The following is a 22,418-nucleotide window of genomic DNA, read 5'->3' as shown; positions in this document are numbered from 1 at the left end:
TGCGCCCCAGGCTGGTGAGGACCTGGGGCGACAGCAGCCCCATCGCCGGCCGGCAGGAACATGAGCCACAGAGAGAGCGCGGAAGACGGCTCCTTCCAAAACTGCACATCCTCCCACCCAAGGTCCGGCAGCCTTGCTCCTTGGGTAAATTCGCTTTACCCAAATGAGTTGAAAACATGTCCATGCAAAGACCTGAATATGAATGTTTACAGCAGTTTTATCCATAACTGCCAAAAGCTGGACGTCATCAAGATGCCCTTCTGTAGGTGAGTGAGTAAACAGACTGTGGTTTACTCACTCAGAATGCAGACAACGGGAGATCACTCAGTCATAAAAAGAAACGAGCGATCAGGACACAGGAAGGCACAGCAGAGACTTAAATGCACACGGCCGAGTGACGGAAGCCAATCTGAAAAGGCGGCACACCGTGTGACCCCACGTGATGACATCCCAGAAGAGGCAGAACAGCCAGGGACGAGGGGACAGGGTGGGAGGATAAACAGGCAGAGTGCAGAGACGTCTCAGGGCCGTGAACCGTCCCGCGTGACGCTGTGATGATGGACATGGGTGGTGTCCAAGCCCACGACTGCACAGCGCAGGGCGAAGCCTCACGTCCACTACGGACTTTACGCAGTGTATCAGCCCCGCGTCATCCACTGCAGCAGCTGACACACACTGATGCAAGACGTTAACAGCAGGGGAAAGCGGGGAGGGCTGGATGGAAATCTCTCTGCTTTCTGCTCAGGTTTTCTGGAAACCTGAGACTGCAAATAAAGTCTACTGAGTTTTTTTTTTTTAAGTCAAAGTCCTTATGATGGCTGAGCAGGCCTGCACAGGCAGCTCTCCCGCGCCCTCCCTGACCTCACCGGCCAGCCACTACTCTCCCCCAACCCACAGTGGCCTCTGCTGTTCCCAGAATTTGCCAGCCAGGCTCCCACCTCAGGGCCTTCGCGCCGGCTCTTCCCCTCGCCTGAAACTCCCTTCTTCCTGATATTCAGGTCCCTCCTTTGCTCATACGCATTGTCTTTGTTTAAATGTCACTTCCTGGTACACCTCCCTACCGGCCAGATGCAAAACCCTACCTGTCCGCACCCCTGCCCCGGTTTTCTCCATAGCTCCGACACAAACATGCTACGCAATCTACGTGTGTGCCATGAGCACGTCCAGAGAGCCTCCTTGCACATGGGACACACATTTCTCATGCAGAGTCTGTGAGGAGTGCTAGGTCTCAACACCTGGCATACAGTGATACAAGCACTGAGCATATTATCCGTTAGGTGGTTGAATGGCTTACTTAAGGACCAGTGCCTATGACTCCAATTGGTACCAGAACCACTTGGGTACAGCTTGCAGAAGTGAAGGTGAGTGAGGCTGACGGCACCTAGAACCAAAACATAAGGCAGCTGATCTAACATGAGAACTGAATATTTGACAGGGGCACCATGCTTTAAAAAAAAACCACACGGAGATATAATCACCATAGACAAAATGACACAGACGGGAAAGACGCTCTCGGGTCTTAGCATAAACCCGTAAGCCCTTTCTGTCAAGGCTGACGGGTGCGTCCTGTTGCCGCCGGCCCCACCTGAGGCCGGCTGCCAGCCGCCACCCAGAGCTCCAAGGACAGCCAGCCCAGGGTCCGGGCCCCGCTCCCCTCCGCGTGCACGTCAGCCAGGCGCCGCCGAGCGCCAGGCTCTGATTTCAGGGATGGTTCCCCACCACTCAGGACGATCGCTGTCTCCAGGCACGGCCCGTAACCAGCTGGCAGGCTCCCCCAGGCCTCGCCTCCTGCCCGAGGCCGGCACCGGGACTGCCGCTCAGGAGACCCGCGTGGGGACAGGCTGCCCTGTACTGTCCTAAGCCTCACTGGGAGGCTGGAACATGCTGACGCAGCCCTCCCGGAATCCCAGCCTCGGTCGGCTTTCTTGGCTCACTGCGGCTGCTGCAGGCGGCCCTCACCACGTCCCCTTCCTTCGATCCCTTCCTCCCTGTCCCTCAGTCCGAGCAGACCAAGTCCCCGGGCCCACAGATTCGGTCTCCTCCCCTCAAGTTTTGAGCCCATGCAGTGAGCTGGACTTCAGTTATTCTACATTTCAGCTCTGTAATTTCCACGTTTCTTTTGTTACAACTCCTCTTTCTTTGCTAAGATTTCCTAGTTTTCCATTTGTTTCAAGAGAATCTGTAATTGTTTTCTGAAGCCTTTGTATGACAGCGGCTTGAAAACCCGTCAGGTGATTCCAGCCCCTTCACCTGAAGGAGATGGCCCCTGAAGGTCCCTCGGCAGTACAGTATCATCTAGGAAAGCAGCGTGCTGTGACCGGACTTGGGTGGCGGGGTTGCCAGAAATTGTCTGTTTTCTCCGGTATTCAGTGACAAAGTGCACTTCTAAATTGGCTTTTGTTGTTCAGTGGCTAAGCTGTGCTGGGACTCTTGCAACCCCATGGACTGAGCCTAACAGGCTCCTCTGTCCGTGGGATTTTCCAGGCAAGAACGCTGGAGTGGGTTGCCATTTCCTGGCCCAGGGGATCTGCCTGACCCAGGGGTCGGACTCGCATCTCCTGCCTTGGCGAGCAGGTTCTTTATCAGGGAGCCCCCATAACTGGCTACTGAACTGAAAAGCGCCGAATGGACTGAAATCGAGACGCACGCCCCCAGTAGCGGTGGAAAGCCAGCACAAGCCACAGACCCCCACAGACCTTCAGAGAGAAGGGGTCCCCGGCCTAAGGACCCAGGCCCACCCCCGTGGGAGGCAGCAGGGGGAGGAGTCGGCCCTGCTGACCCCCACGCTGAAGAGTGTTTTCGCCTGGATCTCGGACGCCAGCCAGCCCCAAGCCCACGGCACGGCTGACCTACCTCTCCCCTTAACAGCCTCAGCTTTAGGCAGCACCCTTACCTGCAAGTGTCTCCATATCTTTTGGTAGCTTTTAGTGACTCGTCCTCTTAGTGAGCTACAGTCCCTCCCACCCCTAATATGAACATTCCAAGGATCCTGCCTTAGTGCCCTGACTTACATAAAGTGAAGTCACTCAGTCGTGTTCAACTCTTTGCGACCCCATGAACTGCAGCCTCCCAGGCTCCTCCATCCATGGGATTTTCCAGGCAAGAGTACTGGAGTGGGTTGCCATTTCCTTCTCCTGACTTAAATAAAAAAGTCATCAGGGCTCCGCTGAGCTCGGCAGGCGCCTGGTAGCCCTCGGGAGGCGCTGCGGGCCAGCGGCCCGGGCTCGGCTGGCGGCGGGACGGCAGAATTTCCACACTGATTAGTCAACAGTGGAAACTCTGAAGAGATGTGAGCAGGAAAAAGAACTAAACCTGGCCTGAAGAGCGATGCGACAGGCATGATGGAGGTCGAGTCCTCTTACTCGGACTTCACCTCCTGTGACCGACCGGACGGGCCGCCGCAACGCAGTCCCCGACATCCAGGGAGACTCCGAGGCCGTGAGCATGCGGAAGCTGGCTGGCGACACAGGCGGGCTGGCCCTCGAGGGCGCAGAAGGACAGGCGGAGGTGCGCACCTCAGACAAGGAAGCCAGCAGCCAGCCCGAGAGCAGCGATGGCACCACCTCATCCTGAACGTGACCGTGCCCGAGGAGGCAGGAAGGGAGATGCGCCATGGACCCGGAGCTGAGCAGTGTGTGCCAGGCAAGCAGGGCCAGACCGACAGGCGGGCCCAGGGGCTCCCGCAGCCCCCTCCCTCAAAGGCCCTCTGCCCGCACCCCCAGGCTCCACGCCCCTACCACGTCCCCTGGCGCCCGGGTACCTTTCAAGACACTGTAACCGCAAGGATGTAATTTATCCAGGGGGTGCCGGGACGCAGGGGCTGGGTCCTGGCCCCAGGGGTGAGCGGCCCGGGCGGGATCACGTCCCAGCTCAGCCCCCGTGTCTCCAGCCTTTCCAGCCTTCTGAGTCAGGACACCTTCTTACCCTGTTTTTTAAAAATCACTTTTAAACTTTTTAGAAACTTTCAACCTTTTCTCAGCAGAAAAGGGAGGGAGCTGACAATTTACTTTTTTTTTTTTTTTTTGGAAGCCATTGTGAGTTAAACACATCTATGCAGCTCTTAGCTTCCCTCCTGGAGCTTCACAGATCCATTTTTAGGGAAGGGATTTTTGTGCTCAAAATCATCTTGATTAACTCTCTGCCCTTTCTACCAAGATAAGTGACACCTAGGACCCAGGAAATAAATGCTGATGATTTGTGGGAAAAAAAAAAAGTCACCAAATCGCAAGCAAGCCTCCTGAGCTTGGTCTCCTAATGGAGACTGTGTTTCTCTTCTGTTTTATACAAGAATTTCTAGAAGTAGATGGGTGAGGAATCCCATTTTGCAGATAAATTCCAAGTGCCCCTTCCAATCCAAGGCAGGATTTCTTTCAAAACGCTCTACCTCCACGTTTCAAGGCTCCAAAAGCCCGCCGTGAAGGAGCCAGGGGTCTGCTCTGTCCTGATCTAAAAAGCACTGGGTTAGGACACTTCCCCAGCACGGGGGTGGGGAGCTCACCAGGTCAGCAAGCAGCCCGCGCTCACCTGCAGGGAAGCCCCCCCGGGGGCTCACACCTCGGTCCCCTGTCCTTACAGCGCCGCGTGGGTCATGGGGCTGGCCCCAGGTTATAGCACCGCCGAGCTGATGAGCTCGGGGGCTGAGTGGTCCTGAAACATGCCCCCTGGACCAGCAGCGTCAGCATGTCCCGTGCACTTGTGAGAAATGCCCACCCTCCCCAACCTGGACTGTGAAATCAGAAACTCTGGGTGGAGCCCAGCAGTCTGCATCTTCACAAGCCATCTAGGAGGTTCTGGGCACACTCATGTGTAAGAACTGCATAACCACCTGGGCCAAAGGTGCAAAGCGAGGAACCACCACTGAAACACAGGCACTGCCAGCTGCGATGTCAGTAGCTTCACTCATAACTTTGATGTAAAATTGTAAACATTTTTATACAAAAATTCATTGTTGGGCAGCTATGCTTCCAGCTACAAGAAAAAGGAAAAGGAAACCATCCCAAGCCTGAAATCTCAAGTCATAGGCTCTTCGTGGAAGTGAGAGGTGGGGGAGAGAGGGAAGAGACGTCTTCCTCCAATGTCCTTATCAACGATACTGTCCCCGCCACAGGCACACATACTCAGTCGTATCCGACTCTGTGCGGCCCCACGGGACTGCAGCCCGCCAGGCTCCTCCGTCCATGGGATTCTCCAGGCGAGAATAGTGGAGTGAGTTACCATTTCCTCCTCCAGGGGATCTTCCCAACCCAGGGATCAAACCCACATCTCCTGAGTCTTCGGCACTGGCAGGTGGATTCTTTACTCTAAGCCACTTCATCCTCTCAAAGGAAAACGACTAAGGAGGAAAGATAACCAGTGAGCCTCCATTCCCCACACAAGGAGACAGATTGACGAGTATGAGTTTTATTGCTTTGAATGGGAAAGTGAAGTGAACTGAAAGTCGCTCAGTCGTGTCCAGCTCTTTGTGACCCCACCCATGGACCATGGGATTCTCCAGGCCAGAACACTGGAGCGGGCAGCCGTTCCCTTCTCCAGGGGGTCTTCCCAACGCAGGGATGGAACCCAGGTCTCCTGCACTGCAGGCGGATTCTTTACCAACTGAGCTCCCAGGGAAGCCCTTGAATGGGAAAAATAGCACCCAGAAGCTAAACGTGGCTTTTACACTCACTGAGGTTGTGTAGCGACAGTATTCCCAGTAAACATAACTTGCTTTACTTTTATCTCCCTTCATTTATTATAAAATGTAACTGATTGGCAGTGTTTCCTACCTGAGAGAGAGAGCAGGCCCAGGAGAGGTGTGCGATTATCCATAAAATTATAAAGCAAATAGTCTTTGACTTGAACCCAAACTTCCTAAAAGCTGTACATTGACCTCCCTAAAAAGGCCTTCCCTCCAATGGATCTGGACTCTCAGGTGTCGGCAGCACGTAGAGACGGCCTAGAGTAGCAGGTTCTCAACCATCCCTATCTTTACCTAAAAAGCCCTTCACTGCAAAATGAATCAAAGCGGGGAAACTCAACACCTGACTTGAATTCATTTATGATAAGACAGGGGTTTTCCCTGGCAGTTCAGCGGTAAAGAAGCCACCTACCAATGCAAGAGACAAGATTTCAGTCCCTGGTGGAGAAAGATCTCACATGCGAGGAGCAAGGAGCAACTCAGCCCGGGGGGCCACACCTCCTGAGCCCGCTGCCTGGAACCCAGGAGCCGCCCCTCCCGAGCCCGAGGCCTGGAGCCCGGGACTTGCCCCTGAGCCCGCGGCCTGGAGCCCAGGAGCCGCCCCTCCCGAGCCCGAGGCCTGGAGCCCAGGAGCCGCCCCTCCCGAGCCCGAGGCCTGGAGCCCAGGACTTGCCCCTGAGCCTGCGCCTGAAACCACGCCCGAAACCCGAGGACCGCAACAAGAGAAGCCGCCACAGGGAGAAGCCTGGGCACCAAAAAACTGCAGAGTAGCCCCCACTCGCCGCAACTAGAGAAAGCCTGCAAAGCAGCGAAGACCCAGCCCAGTCAAAAATAAGTAAATATTAAATTTTTTTTAAAAGATTTTCAAAAAAGGTAAAACAAATTTATTTCAAAAAAAATAATAAGTTGGAAATGGGCTCAGAGTGACCACTGCTTGGCCGCAACACACTCGCCAGACTTGAACACGTGTTAAAACATGTAGGAAGTGAAGGAAAACCACACAGATGTATTTCCCTGAAGCTACTGAAAGGAACAGAGTTTTCTAAAGTCTCCTTTATCAAGAAAAAAAAAATTGCTGAAGGTCAACTTGCTGTTAACAAAATTTCCAAGCGTTGATGAGCATGAGGCTGTGAAAACCCGCCCTGAGTTCACGTATCCTGGGATCCCGCGGGCCCCTCTCGCGGCCCCACACTCTGCCCCCAGCCTCGGGGCCCCCGAGCCTCGGGGCCCCCCAGCCTCGGCCCACCGCTGCCCCGGTTCCCACAACAGCCCGCAGCCCTGCGCTCGGCCCCTCCCTGACACAGGGGCCCCTAGGCTGACTACTCTGTCTTCCCCCATTTCTCCTCGCCAGCCTAAGAGGGTCATCAGTTCTGTGGATTCTTCTCAGAGAATAAGCTTTGGGTTTTGCTGTCTCCCTCTGGGAATTCTCTGCTTTCCGCATCACCGGTTGGTCATCGAGGTCTTCATTTTTCTGTTGTCTGGTGCTTACTTTGGGCTTAACTTGCCTTTATTGTTCTAGCTTCTTAAGACGGCAGCTCTGTTCCACCCCACAGAAGCCTCAAATCCTGTGCAGGGTGAGTTCCCTCTGACTCCCAGAACATCGTTCTAACTATTTATAAACAGGATGCCTAAGACTCACACCCAGTTAAATCGTTACTGTCAGTTATGTGAGGACCCAGCCTGGGCTCGCGACAGGCAGTTACCCGGGTTCAGTCTACGTAAACGTGCTTGGTCAGAGGTCAGAGGAAGGAGAAACAAAACTTTCCTCCCCATTCCTCTTGCAAAGATGAAGCCTGGGAGACGCTCAGTCCCAGGCTCTGGCCACTCAGAGGCGTGGCTTCAACGTCTGCTGCTCTCTGGACGCTTAACCTTTGCCAAGAGGCTGCTGAGAACCTAACCCCGTTCTATTTATGGGGCTTGTTTTCAAAGGAAACGAAGATGCCTTAACAAATAAGAGAACCGCAACCAGAAAACTTCACGTTTCCATGAGAAGAAATCTGCTACGCACGTCGCTGGACAAGGCAGTTTCTCCAGCACCACAGAGAGACGGCCCTGCGGTCACCCGAGAAGCGGAGGCTGACGGGCGTGCGTTCCCACGCCTCTGGCTCCTCCCGAGAGCCAGCAACCCGGCCTCAGGGCCAGGACGAGGCCTCCGAAGCGCCCAACTTTCTACAGAATTTCTACAACATTCTTCACAGAGTGACGGACAAAGTCATAACCTTTCGGAACGCATTCCCGGGTCAGGAAGATCCCTGGAATAGGGCTGGCTACCCGCTCCAGGATTCTTGCCTGGGAAATCCCATGGACAGAGGAGCCTGGTGGGTTACATCCATGGGGTCACAAAGAGTCGGACACGACTGAGCAACTGACCACACAGGCACACACAGAAAGCAACAAGCTTTCTTCAGAAAGCCTATATTCCTGACAAGACTCCTGAACAAATTTACTAACTTCAGCTGGAGTTAAAAGTCTCTTGTGAACTTACAAATAATTATGTGTCAAACGTTTTAATAAGATCTTTTCAACAACTAAGATGTTTGTTACCCAAAGTGTATTTTCCTCTAAGACATCATTGAGAATAAACACATAATATTTCAAAAGTTAGAACATTAATTTGCTAGATTAAATTTTAGGAATAAAAAAATTTTAAGTACAAAAAAAAAGTCTCTTATGAACTTAAGCCATCTCAAGCTCAGGGAGTCAGAGCAAAGTGTGTTCCCGGCAGAAACTCAGCAGTGAGACGCTCAGGATGGGGGGAAAAGGGCCACCACAGGCCAGAGGGCTTGCAGGTAATCCAAACCAGGCTGTCCTCAGGGTTTCTGCTTGACTGCTAAAAAAGTCATGCTGCCAGAACACGACTTCTGCCAGGAACTGCGACTTCAGAGCAAACCTGGACACCAGGGCTCCCGTTTTAAATAAAACCATTAGGTGTCAGCTGGGAGAGGCTTCGCGAGCTACACTTTTTTTGGTTCTGAATCACATGCACCTTCTTTAGAGAAAAGATAGGAACCTTATCAGTTCCTTTTTAAAGGCTGCTGTCAGTGTAACAGCAATTACGGTCACGCACAAAACACCACCAGCGCTCTCAAGCCTTGTACCGCGTCCACCGCCACGGGGAGGCTGCAGAACCAGCAGCCAGGAAGCCTCAGAGGCCGCTGAAGCGAGCTTGTGCTTCCGTCCGTGGGGCCGCAGGCCTGCCGGGCGGTGCTCAGCTCGCCTGGGCTCACGCAGCAGTGGGGACCTCTGATCGAGGTGGCAGCTCTGCTGACCTCGGCGGGACTGGCCCATGAATGGGGTCGGAGGGCTGCGGATGGGCCCAGGGGCTCTCAGCAGGGACAGCTGGGCTCTTGGCCCTGTGGTCTTGGGGTCCGGGCTGGTCCCGGGTGCAGACAGGCTCTGAGAGAGCATGGAAACACACCAGGCCTCCTGGGAACTGGTGCCTGCCCCCTTCTGCCACATCCGTTGCCAGAACAAGTCAAGGTCAGCTCAGATGCAAGAAGTGAGCAAACAGGCCCCAACCCACCCCTCGATGGGAAGAGCTGCAGCGTGACTCAGACAAGCCGTGAGGGGCGTGGCTGCAGGGGGCAGTGAGGAGGGGCGTGGCTGCAGGGGGCAGTGAGGAGGGGCGTGGCTGCAGGGGGCAGTGAGGAGGGGGCGTGGGGCCCTTCTCCAATCTGTTGTGTGCCCTACGAAGCTGACCTCCGTGGAGGCTGACCTCTATGCCCCATTGCCCCGGCACAGTCCTGGAGACCCTGTTCATTTAGACTACAGTGTGAACGACTCCCCCCCAGGCTGCACAGTGCGCAACTCACACAACCGTATGGTGCTGCCCTCAGCAAACCCATCTGTAAAATGGCGAGTCTGGGCCACATGACATCGTGAGAACGCCTTCCACCGAGAATTCACAAATGCCTCACACTTCAGACCCTACGGTTTCTCTTACGACTTGCCGGAAAAGGCAGTACAGAACACATGTGTGTGTGTGTGTTTCCATGTGTATGATGGGTACACTAGCATGCACACAGTAGGAACATAAATACATCGGTTAAACATGTTGACATTTGAATGAAGATTAAAATAATTTTGAACAAATGTGTTGCAAATGTACAAACATCCCACCCTTCTTCCTGGATTACAGGACTACCCCACAAAAGCAAGGCTGAGAACTACCAGTCTGGTTCATAAAACGAGAAATACAGAGCTAAAGTTAAGACAAAAAAACATAAGGAAACAAATGATCCAACCCTAACTTGGTAGAACTGAGGAGGAGAGGAAACGTCAGAAACGGTTCCCAGCACGCAGGCCCAGGACGCCCTCCCGGTGCAGACACGGGGCCCTGGCGGGCCTCACTGCCCATCTGTGACTCTGGGCCCTTCCATGCACGAAACCCTAGACACACGAAACCCGAGCCCCCGGCCGGCCCTCTGGCCCCTCGAGCTGGCAGCTGCGTGCGCTCAGCAGCTGCGTGGGGACCTGGGGCTAAGCGGAGGACCCGGGAACAAATCCCGTGGTCACACCACCCCGGGCCATGGGATCCATGAGGGTGAGAAGGGAGGGCCGCCAGCACCCTAAGATGGCAAGAATCTGTCCAGTTGTGAGAATAAGGACATATTCCCGGATGTGGGTGGCCTTAAGGTTCAAATCCTGGCTTAGATTTCCTGGCCAGAGCACAAGGTGTTGATCTGTAAAGTATCATCCACAAGGGCCTGGTCTGTGCCGAGCACCGCACACCACCCCTCACGTCCAGTCACCTACCCTCGTGACAAGCCTACTGGCCCACGAGGCCGTTTCCTCCAGGCAGGAATGGTTAATCTTGATCTTCTCTCTCTCTCGCTCAGTCGTGTCTGACTCTCTGTGACCCCCTGGACTGCAGCCCGCCAGGCTGCTCGGTCCATGGGATTCTCCAGGCAAGAACACTGGAGTGGGCTGCCGTTTCCTTCTCCAGGGGGTCTGACCGACGCAGGGATCGAACCCACGTCTCCTGTGTCTCCTGCACTGCAGGCGGATTCTTTACCAATTGAGCCACTGGGGAAGCCCTAATCTTGTTTTTAAGAGGAAGAAAGTGAGGCTCAGAGAAGCAGGGCAGGTTGTCCAAAGTCACACAGCAAATGGACGATTCTGGAGCACATCCTGGGACTTACCCCACGGTACAGGCCCAGGGGAATAGTGGGTCTTGGGAACCGCTGGGCCTCCCAGCACCGGTGCTGCCCTGGGCAGAGGTGAGCTCCCAGAGGGAGGGCTGGGCCTTGGCCTCCTCCTGACCCCCGTGCAATGCCAGCCCAAAAGTCCAGAAGCAGTCCCACCAAGTAAGTGTAACTAACGCACGCACGCACGCACACACAGACGGCATTGTTTTAAATCTCAGCTTAGATGGACTCTGAGTGAACTCAGGGTCCGAAGGCCCAGGAGCCCAGCGGAGGTTATCAGGTGCCAGAACGAGAGCTGAACACTCGTCCGTGGGGGCGTCCTTCCCGAGGCCGCCTCTCACGGGAGACGAGTTCCGAGGGCCGGCTCCAGCGCCCCCCTTCCCTGCCGTTGCCCCCCGACTCCCATCCAGCCAGGCCGCCCGCCTGCACATGCGCACGGCATCACGCCGCCCTTCCCTCCTCGGATGCCCAGACGGCAGCGAACCTAACGCTGCGCTCTCGTGTCCGCTGCGGCCGCTCACGTCCGCGGCCTTCCCGCCCTGGCTGGTGACCCCGAAGCAGACGGGGGCCCAGCCGGGGCTCACCAAAGCCGCCCGGGAGGTCCCGCCTGGGGCCGCGGGCACCCGGGGGGATCTGGGCTCGGCAGACTGCAGGGCCTCGGGGTCCTCCCCCGTGAAGCGGGGGCCACGTGAGGCCACAGCAGTTTAGCCGCTCACGGCGCTCAGTGCTTTCTGGAAAAGAGCCTCATCTGAAGGTGGCTGGGCTCAGAGAAAGCGGGAAGAAGGCCACGCGGTGCCACTTCCATCCATAGCATGAGTTCCCAGGAGAACACAGGCCGCGTCCTCCCGCCCCAGGGCCCCCGGGGACAGCTTCCCCCACGAAAGGGCAGCCTGCGGCCCTTCCCCAGCGCCCGCAAACCCAAGGCACTCTGCACGCGTGTGCCTGTGCGCGCGTGTGTGCGCGCTGGGAATGCCGGCATGGACACCCCAGCACTTCCAGCGTGGCTCTCCGGAGATGACGGGAGGCAGTCCCACTTGAATGGAATTTAGTTGTGTCTGCTCTGTTCCGAATGAAGCAGCAAGCGCAGTTACGGCTCCTCTCTTCACTGGTGCTGGGTAGTATCTGAAAGTCACTGCTTCAAAGGCAGATGTTTCTTAGGACAAAATCAACTATCCTGTAACCTCAAGCAGTTTCATTAGAAGTAACTCAATACAGTCAGTAATTCCGTCTGCAGACTTGAAAGGTGTCTTCTCCTTACAAACACAGAAGTCCATGCATTCTGGAACCTTTCTCTCGGAGAGCTTCACCCGCGATGAGCAGGTGTTTGTGGCAGCTACAGGGCGCCGGCTTCCAAACCAGCTGATCCGGAGTAAGGCCCTGACACCACTCCACACTGCCGACCACATCCTTCTCAGGGGGCCAGAAAAAAGACACGCCTTTCCAGGTGGGCCCTCAGAACCGCTGTCCAATGGCCACTAGGACTACATTTTTCTTCTACCCCAGCCCGACCCAGAATCTCAAGAATGAGCAGAAAGCAAGTCAGGAATCAGTCAGGAAAATGCAGTTTCTTCCTGCCTTGCCGCATCAGAGTGCACGGACTCTCTGCAAGCCTGCAGAAGAGCAGGCAGCAATGCCCCATCACTTTGCTGTTGCTGTGTGGTCGCCAAATTGTGTCCGACTCTTTCTCGACCCCGTGGACTGAAGGCCGCCAGATTCCTCTGTCCATGGAATTCTCCAGGCAAGAATACTGGAGTGGGTTGTCATTTCCTTCTCCAGGGGATCTTCCCCACCCAGGGATCGAACCCAGGTCTCCTGCTTTGGCAGGCAGATTCTGCTGAGCCACCAGGAAAGCCCCGATCATAGGTTGAGAAAACAAACACCATACTCTAACCCATGCCTCAGAAATCAGCAGAGGCTGGACAGCCCAAGGCAAGTCCCTTCCAGCTCCTCATTCCTCAGCCCCTCTCTGTCTACACCGGACATTTTTTCTGACTTTTCCTTCAGCCCCACACTGCTCTTGTTTTCAGAATTATGTCTTCCCCTGGACTAAAAGCCTTAAGAGCTTGTGATGCCGTCTTTCTTGTCTCCCATAGCACCTTGCACCTGCAGGCAGGTCAACACATAATAAGCTGATTCGGTCAAACTTACTGTGCAATCTCTTATGGGTCGGGTCATGACCCCGGAAACTCGTCTGTTCCAGCCCTCAGCCCCAGGGCAGAATGGGACCTTATTTGGAAACAAGGTCATTGCTGAGGTAAACAGTCAGTGTCATTCCCGGAGGCATCCTTATGAAAGGGGCGTCCGACACAGAGGACACCCCAGGGGACGCCGTGGGCAGGCTGGACCTGTGCTGCCACAGCCAGGAAGCAGCAGAGACCTCGGGGCGGGGGGACAGACCCCCAAGTGCTGCAGAGGGCGCGGGCCTGCCCGCCACACCGTCCCCAGGGTGTGAGAGCGTGCAATCCTGGCATGTGAGGCCAGTCTGCGGGTCTCTGCTGCGAAGTCCCAGGAAGGTAACAGACAGCCCAGCGGCTCCCCCGAGTCTGGACGCACACCACACCTCGGGCACGGGCGGGACCACAGGGCAGTGAGCGTGACTCCACAGACGCGGTGGGAGAGGGTCTCCCGGCCAGACTTTGTGGCTTACGGCATGCGCTGTGTTCCTGGGCAGAGAGAGGGGGAACCGGGTCCCTGAGTGTTTGAATCGAGCAACGTCATCTGCCGCAGTAACACGCGACATTAAAGCGGCCCGGGGACTTCCCTGGCGGTGCAGTGGTTAGGACTCCACAGTCTCACCGCCGAGGGCCGGGGTTCGCTTCCTGGTGAAACCAAGACCCCACTAGCCGCGAGGGGCATCCAACAACCAAGTAAGTAAGCAAGTAAAGCAGCCTTTGACCACTCCCATTATCCGAACGTGTCTTCCTGGTCCTACAGGAGTTTCAGAGGCTGGGGTGTGACTGCCTCTCAATCTCACCCCCTCTGACTACATGGTTCAGAGTCGGTTAAAGGGTTACCTAAGGAGCTGGGTGCCCAGAGGGCTCCCTGGACCCTGCAGCCTCCGTGTGTTCCTCATCACGGGAGGAATGAATGACGGAAGCAAACAGTACAGGCAGGTCAGAAAAACACCCTGGCTGTCACCAGGCAGAATCGAAGCAGCAGGGGCTCGCCCAGGGAGATGGAGGAAACCTCAGAACACCCGCTGTTCTCTCCCCTTCGGCAGAGAGGACCCCCTCGGCGGTAACAAACTGCACCTCTCGCCTGAACCGCTCCTGGGAAGTTTCTGAGCCCCTCCTGTCCCTGTCTGACCTTCCGCCTAAAGAAAAGCAGGCCACGTGAAGGGAACCTCAACAGAAAGCTTTGTAAAGCAAGCAGAACAATCTGAACCGTGATGAACTTCTTTCGTTCCTCACCCTCTTGCCGGCCCTGAAACAGAACAAACCTACAAAGGCACAAAACATACGGGGACATGCTTTCTTAATGAAAGGCACATGGGAAACCCGAGCCGCCCCAACGCTCCCGACTCTGTGCTACGCTCTCCTCCATCTGATGGTTCGTTTTACATTTTGTGAATTTGCAAAAAGTTAAGTTGCAGGCTGCTGACACCCAGTTAACCAGTCTTCCATGTGTTCAAGTGGCAAGCTGGGGCCGAGTCAAGAGCCTTTCGATTCCATGTGAATACTCGGTGATGTTTCCAAACGTTCCTTTTTAAGGAAAAGCAACATCCTCAGCCTGGCGTTCCCACATTGGGGTGAAGGGTGCTCAGCGTGTGTGCTTTCTGGCAAACAGGAAAGTTATCTGGTGTGCATGCAAACAGGGGAAAGTTCAAGTAAATAACGCGTCTCAGGAAATGGAAAATGCTCATGAAACTTCCGAAACCCAGGGTTTCCAGGGGCGGAGAATGGCTAATATTTTACTCCTCAAACCTACCTTTGTACCACAGAGAAGTGGTCACTACGTCTATAATTTGCGACTTTGACACTGAACTTGCACCGTGGCTGGGTCCCTCTCAACAAACCAGTTGGGGCCTCGGGGCGGGGGTGGGGGGGCGGTGATGAAAGGGTGGCTGCACTGTAAGAAGTTCCCAAACGACCATGGGTTTAGAGCATGCTGGGTTGTTTCAGTTTGGCTTCTGCAAATTAAACATGTTAGTCATTCCTCTCTTTGTTGCTTCCGAGATGAAAGGAGTGCTACAGTTTTCTAAGAAAATCTTTCTACAATTTAAAAGAATGATTCCTGAAGTCCACCAGTCAATATGAAGGCAGTTAATATGCAAACAGCGTATGCATTGATAATGACATGTTTCTAATCAAACAGCCTCTGAAGTCTCTAAAGCTTTACTCTTAGAAATGTGACCGTCTTTTATATAAGCCTGTTTTGGTTAAGTAGCATGCATTTTCAATGCTTCTCAACATCTGTCTCTTATTACCAGAGGTCCTGATATCCAGATGACAACAAAGTATTCTGAGTGCCTTGGAAGTTAGTCTGCCCTTTATTCCTGTCTTCAGGAATAATTTTATTGTGACACCAGGTTCACTGAAGAGCAACATTTTTATTACCTGGACAGACAGGGGAACAGTCTTTCTAAAATGCAGATTCTGTTTGCATAAATGTGTTCCATGTGGCAGCCTGGATGTTAGGAGAGTTTGGGGGAGAAAGGATACATGTGTCTGTGTGACTGAGTCCCTTTGTTGTCCACCTGAAACCATCACCGCATCGTTAATCAGCTATATTCCAATAAAAAATAGTTTTAAAAAAATATATTCCAAATAAGAAAATACCTGAACCTAGTATGTATACACCATTCAGATGAATACAATCTTTTCTGACCTTTAAAATGTAGTGCCAGAACATGCATGAACTTAAAAGATTAAACATTTTACTTTCTAAAAAAAAAAAAAAAAAAAACATTTTACTTTCTAAAGTCACCTAATTAACATGTTATTGTTAGCAAATTGATACTGTACCGTTGGGGCCAATACACCCTATTTAAAAAATTAAATAATTTTTCCAAGTTATGGTGTACTTTAATTTCTACATTTAACACCATTTAAGTAACTGTTGATCTTAAGATTATGTATGGGGGAGAAAAAAAACCTGGGGTAAGATTGTAGTGTTTCTGAAACACGGGGATGCACCGTGTTTAAAAGCGCCCTATCGGCTGGGTCCTGCTTTGTCAGCTGAGCCAGGGGAAAGCAAAGTTAAATCACTCAGAGCTGCGGTCAAGGTTCACACTCCAGCCGCGAGGAAACCGCAAGTCACCGACAAGGGCAGTCGGGTCTGCGAGACTCGGGATTCTGTTCCGAACCAGCGATGAACCTGAAAATGCAACCTAGGACTTGCGGCCGGCCCTGAACACGCCAGGGCTTCCCGACCCCGCGTGCGGTCCTCCGGGTTTGGAGACAGAATTCTTCCCTGGGGAGGTCAGCACACCACCTCCCAGCCCAGCTCTCCGCGACTGATAAACGCATCTTTTAAAAAATGCAACTGGCCAGCGAACCAGAGGCCGAAAGTCTCACACGAAACCAGCAACAAAAGCTGTTCAAACAAAGCCGGGGAGGACGCCCCGCGGGCGCCGCAGCCCGGTTTCGGCTCAGGTCGCCGGAGCGGCGCCTCCTCCTGCGGGCGGGGCTCCCGCGACCCCCGGCCTCCCCGGGCGCTCCCCTCGAACGCCGCCCCCCACCCCCGCCGGCTCCGCACACAATGGCGCCCCGAGCCCGGGCGGGATCCCGCCGCCGCCGCCGCCGGCCCCCCGCGCAGCCTGCGCGCCCCCCGCGCGCCCGGGCCCGCGCACAAAAGAGGCGCGTGGGCTTCTCCGCGCGCGCGCGCGGCCACCAGGTGCGGGCGCCGGCGACCCCGCGCCCGCGCGTCTCGGCGTACCCCGGGCCGCGGCGGGGGCCAGGTGGGGCGCGGGGCCTCCGTCCGCGCGGGGCCTCCCGCCGCCCGGGCCTCCCTCCGCCCCAGGCCTGTCCGCCGGGGGTGCGTGCGCGGGCCGGGGCGGGCGGGGGGCACTCACTTTCTCGATGGTGCCGGGCAGCAGGCGCTCCAGCAGCCTGCAGAGGACCACCCCATCCTTCAGAGACGCCTGCAGGAAGCCCTCCGGGTCCGAGATGGTTTTCTTGGGCGACTCCAGCACGCCCAAGGTAATGAGCCACGTAACGGTCTGCTCGGCGGAATTCATCGCGGCGGCGCGCCCGGCCTCCTCGCGCCGCGAGCGCGTCTCGGCGCCGTTCACCTCGGAGCGGCCGCGGCCCGGCCGGCTGCGCCCACCGCCCCCTCCTCCCGCTCGCCCATGGAGAGCCCGGCGACGGCGATTGGCTCGGGCGGCGCCGCGGTCCGGCCGGCTCGCGCTCCCTCGCGTGCGTCCTGGCCGACTGTCAAGCGCCTTTTCATTAGATGCACATGAACCTGCGGCGGCCGCCCGGCACCGCCCCCGCCGCCGCCTCCCGGCCCCCAGCCGCTGCCGCCGATGACATCACCGCGAGCAGAAGAAAGACGCCGCGCCGGAGCGGCCCCGCGCCCCGACCCAGGGCCGCCCGGACCCGAGTCGAAGCCGGGCAGCGCCGGCCCCCGCGTTCGGGCCCGCCGCCGTGCGCCCCCGCCGTGCGCCCTCCGCACCCCGCCGGAGGTGCGCGCGCGTCCCCACCTGCGCCGCCGGCTGGAGGGCCCCCGCCCCAAGGGCCCGATGACCTCCAGGAGGCGACAGCCCGCCGGCCGCGAGAGCTCGCCGCGCCTCCCCGCCCGCGGGCCGCGCGCGCCCTTCACGGGTGCGCCCGGCGGGGCCCGGGGCAGCCCCCTCGGAGGTGGAGACCCTGGCCGGGCTCCTCTCGCTGTCCTGGCCCTTCTGCCGCCTCCTTCGCTCCTCGAGAGACTCGGACCTTTGTTTGTATTCCTGATTCATGAATGTTTAAATGATTAAGTGCTTCCCAGAAAGCTCTTTTTGTTTTTGCCAGGAGGTAAAATTTTATTTCAAGAGGTCGCGGGTGGAGGGAGCTGAAAACAAGACGGTTCCTTCTCTGCGCTACCTTGCGAGCCAATAACTACGGAACACAATGATAATTAAATCTGGAACCAGATGGGTCTCTTTCGGGGAGGAATTGATTTCCCTGTGCTGCTGCTGCGCTCCTTGGGGACGTGACCGGCCGGAGCGCCGTGTGATCGGTGGTAAGCCTGCCCCCAGCCTGGAGGCCCGTCTGCCCGGCTCGGGTTGACCTCCCTGGCCGGGTGCGGCCGGCCCACCCTCCAGGACCAGAAACGTTGAAGCCACCGCAGGTTAAATTGATGGTGGTGTTCAGACACTGTGGGAGGAAGGTCAAGAAAACAGCAGGACCTGAGCTGGGTCTGCACAGATGACTGGGAAGGAAGGACTCAAGTCCAAACAGGCCACTTGGCCAGGTCACAGTGTGGTTCAGAGATGCTCAAATGTCCGGCTGTGAACCGAGTGGGCCAGGCCTAAGGAACTCAGCCATCTGACTGTTCTGACGAAGAAGCTTCTTCCAGCAAGGAATGACAGTGGCACTGCATGCCGAGGGAGGAGGCGAGCCTCTGCTTAGAAGAAGGACCCTGAAGGTGTCCGTGTATCCGTTGCTCCGTCCCGTCCCTGAGTGCTTTGCCTGTTTGCTTGCCATTGACTGCCCCTGGCAATTTCAAAGGGTCACCTACAGAGAGCTTGCCCTTCCCCGGTGGCTCAGTGGTAAAAAAAAAAAAAAAATCTGCCTGCCAGTGCTGGAGCCGCAGGAGATGTGGGTTCAATCCCTTGGTCTGGAAGATCCCCTGGAGGAGGAAATGCAGCCCACCCCACTACTCTTGCCTGGAAGATTCCACCGACCGAGGAGCCTGGCGGGCTGCAGTCCATGGCATCACAGTTAGACACGACTGAAGTGACTGAGCTAGAACGCGCACACAAAGAGCTTAGTCTGTGCCAGGCACATATTGAATATATTAATCCCATTAGTGACTAGTATTAGAAAACATGAAGATTTAAAAAAAAAAAAAACCAGAGGCTTGACTCTCCTCTTCCTTCTTCTTCCAGAGCACTTCTTTTGCAACTGTGAACTGCATTTATTTCCAGCTTCGAGTTAAGTGGCTAAGTTTTCTTTCCAGGTGTGAACACCGGGTGGTTCAGAGGGCAGCATGAATTTTAAGAGAGCAGCAGGATTTAAAGGGCCATGTGTTTGGTGGTCACTTCCTGAGCTCCCAGGGTCTGCTCCATGTGACAGTCACTGCGGCAGCCTTGGGAAGGTTACGTCCCACGAGTGGTGGGACGGACTCAAGCCTGGGTTCTGCAGCTCCAGGGCCCATGCTCGGCACCCGCTATCCAGACCACATCCGTCTACAGCTTCTAAGAAACAGGACAGCTCCCAGCTCCATCAACTTCTGTGCCCAAGGCTTTATCAACAAAAGGGTATTCACCCAAGAGTAGCTGTTCAAAAGATTCCTGTTTACTCTCATTACTTCTGAATTGGACACATGATTTAGAGTCTAGTCGTTACAATTCCAGATGCATTAAATTACGTCCGATGCTTATAATCTGGAAAGCAGGTTTAAGGGTCAGCTTGACTCAATCAAATGGTCCTGCAGAAAGGTGACTCCAGGGAGTGGCCTTAGGTAGCCACTGAATCCGGCAGGCAAGCATTATCAGAAGGGAGACCACGGAAAGTTTAAATGCTCTATAGCAACCAGAAGCATTCTGTTACTTTGGATGTACATTCATTTCAAAAAAGATTATTTGGAAGTCATTCTAGAAAGTAACACTGCTCATACCTAGGTGTTTTTAAGGGTATAATTGCGCTGACTATCCAAGGTAGGCATCTGGTTAAGCTTAACATTTTTCCCAGCTCCTGTGCAGGAGAACTCTTTGTTCTTCTGGGTTGGTGCCAGTTAAGAATATTGCTGCCTGAGGACTTTGGCCTTGTCTGTGATGCCCTTTGATGTACCCCGAAAGATCGTGGAAGGGCTCTCCACATGGGCCTGGGCCCCTCAGTTTCCTCATTTCTCATGAGGACTTGAGCTTCATTCCCAGCTTGGCTGCCTGTTTATCCAATGGCCACATGCAGCCCACTGTCAGGGTTCCACCCACAAACAGTCCCAAACCTGGAGCTACCACAGCTCATCTGAACAGCGCTAACTCCATTTGTTAGCTTGATCCTCGGAGGATGGTGTTACAGAAATGTTAAAACCTACCCCAGCCGGAAGCCAGACAGACAGATGGCTGTTTATCTAGCCATCACTCCCTGTAGAGACGCTTTTATTGAATTGGATGGTCATCTAGATTGAAACATGCAGTGGGAAGCAGTTCTGTGAAGCTCACTGTAACTAAAACAGTATTCTACTTATTTGGCTTAAATGTGGTCAAATGCTAAAAATCAAAGATGCAAAGCAGGAAAATATAGTTTCTGGACAGATAGAGCTGAGCAGCTACTCAGGGCAGGAAAATTGTAGTCATCGTGATACCTAATGTCGACAAGACACTCAGCCTGGGTTGGGTCCCCACAGCAGATGCGCCAACTTGGATTCGAATAGTTCACTTGGGGAGTGAGCCCGGGGAGGACGAGTGAGGAAGGGAGGAGATGACCCCCTACTGCTTTCCACAGCAGCTGCACCACTTCGCATTCCCACCGGCAGTGTAAGAGGGTCCCCATCTCCCCCCCTGCAGTTTGTAGACTTTCTGACGATGGCCATTCTGACTGGTGTGAGGGCTCGCTCACTGTCGTTTTGATTTGCACTTCTTCAACAGTATTTTGGACCAAGGAGCCTTTTAAAGGTAGATGTGTGGTTGGTTCCCTCCAGGGCAGAGGACAAATTTTCTCGCTGACCAGCAGATTATAAATAACGTTTCCTCCAGGATGAGGTTTGGGCAGGTTCATTTTGCAGTCCCTTTGAAGATCAGGGTTTGCCAGCCTGGGGTTCTCAGCAGTGACACAGCCCCCCGTGAGTGGTGCCCAGCTGAGCCCGCCCGTCTTTGCCCTGGACTTGGGATCGGGGGTCCTGGTGAGAAGCCGAGGCCATGCTGAGTCACGCGGTCCTTCCTCTTTCTCTGGCCTGGGAGTCTTGTGTCTTCTTCTAGCAGCCACGAAGCCTTGGCTTAACTGCATTAGCTTTCAAATGGCTAAAATCCCAGATCCATTATAATTCTTCATGGTTCTTTACTCATTTTCCAAGATTAGTGATCAATTACCCTTTTTTTTCCCCTCTGAATTCGGTTTTCACTGTGTCCCATGAGTTTTATTAGATGGTACTTTCTTTTTCATTGCTCCCAAGGGGACTCGCAATTTCCCTTCTGATTTCCTCTTTGAGCAAATATTTCCTAGGAATATGTTTCTTAATTATCAAGAAATTGAAGGTTTGTTGGCCACTGACTCTTAGTCAACTGAACTTATAGATCTCTGCTTTTCAAGATTTGCTAAGATTTTAAATCTGCCGTGAACATAAAAAGATGCATATTCTCTGTTCAGGAGACTATAAGCTTCTATTTAGCAGGTACGGTTTTTGTGCTTTTTTAAAAAGAACTTTTTATGCCAAAATAATTTTAGACCTACAATAGGTTGCAAAAATAGGACAGAGGGCTCCCAGGTAGCCTTCCCCTGGCTTCCTCCAGAGATAATGTCACACAACCCGAGAAAGGTTCAAAGCCAGGGCGTCGATGTTGGTTCAAGACTCTGCCAAGCTGTAGGTTTATGTGTACTTGGCGTGTGTGCTTCACCAGCCCCACCTCGTGGCCAGGTGGTGTCGTCACCACCCAGACAGGCGCAGGACGGCCATCTGCAGGGCGTGGAAAGCGCAGAGGGCAAAGCTCTCCAGCGGGCTTTCTGCAAGTGGGGGGCCGAAGCTGACAACAGTCCCCGCAGCCAGAGTCCCCGCTGACGTTCCTGAGGCGTCACCCCTGCCCCGCTGAGATTTTGAATCTTGCCCCCACCCTTTCTGTGAGATATGTCCAATCCCGACAGATGTAGATGTTAAAATCACATTTTTCCTAAATCTCAAATCATTGAAACATCTTATGTGACATGTTCAAAGCACAGGTGAATTGAAACCATATCTCCTTTTCACAAATTCTGCCTTCAGTCAATTCATAATGTTCAACTTTGTCTTATTTCTTTTATGCTTATTTTCCATGGATCTGATCATAGTTTTCCATTCCTGTTTCCTTCTTACTTATACTTACCTGATGACTCTTTCCCTTCATTTTCAACCTCTCTTCCTCACTTTAAGTTAGATTGTGCCAAGAGCATAAATGGGTTTATTTTTTATGCCTCGTTGACAGGATCTGTTTTCTTTTTCATAATAAGTCCATTCACGTTTAGTGTACTGACCAATAGACTTCATTTTTGTCCCTGTCATTATAAATAAATTACTTCTACCTTACATTGCTGAGGTTTACTTTCCTCTTCTGAGTGTTTGATGGTGTGTTCAGATATCTTTGTTCCATTTTTTTTGTCCATTTTTTTAAATTCAAAAGTTGCATCATAGTTTTCCATTTAATAAATGGTTATCTTTCCTCGCTTGGCTTATAGTCAGACTGGTATAGCTCTGCTTTTTAAAGTGAGCCGCCGTGACCCACTGTTCCCCTCCAACGTGACGTTTTCTTCCTGCTCACC

The 22,418-nt window shown here is 54.1% G+C and overlaps 1 protein-coding gene and 1 pseudogene across 2 annotated transcripts in view; one reads left to right on the top strand and one right to left on the bottom strand.

The window, feature by feature from the left end:
* ARHGEF7 (Rho guanine nucleotide exchange factor 7) overlaps positions 1-17,219 on the bottom strand; it is a 106,293-nt gene extending 89,074 nt beyond the window's left edge. The window contains exon 1 of one of the 2 annotated variants that reach the window (XM_065902204.1): positions 16,838-17,219. In XM_065902204.1, the coding sequence (XP_065758276.1) occupies positions 16,838-17,002 (165 nt within the window). In that variant the 5' untranslated portion in view covers positions 17,003-17,219. The remainder of the gene's footprint in view (positions 1-16,837) is intronic. The other variant, XM_065902205.1, reaches the window with a different exon arrangement.
* On the top strand, positions 3,339-3,619 carry LOC136144041 (cAMP-dependent protein kinase inhibitor gamma pseudogene; annotated as a pseudogene).
* Positions 17,220-22,418: the final 5,199 nt, after the last annotated feature.

This window comes from Muntiacus reevesi, chromosome 11 (assembly GCF_963930625.1).
Source record: "Muntiacus reevesi chromosome 11, mMunRee1.1, whole genome shotgun sequence".
Classification (NCBI taxonomy): domain Eukaryota; kingdom Metazoa; phylum Chordata; class Mammalia; order Artiodactyla; family Cervidae; genus Muntiacus; species Muntiacus reevesi.
Note: the sequence above shows the minus strand (reverse complement) of the source record. Positions and strands in the feature narration are given on the sequence as shown.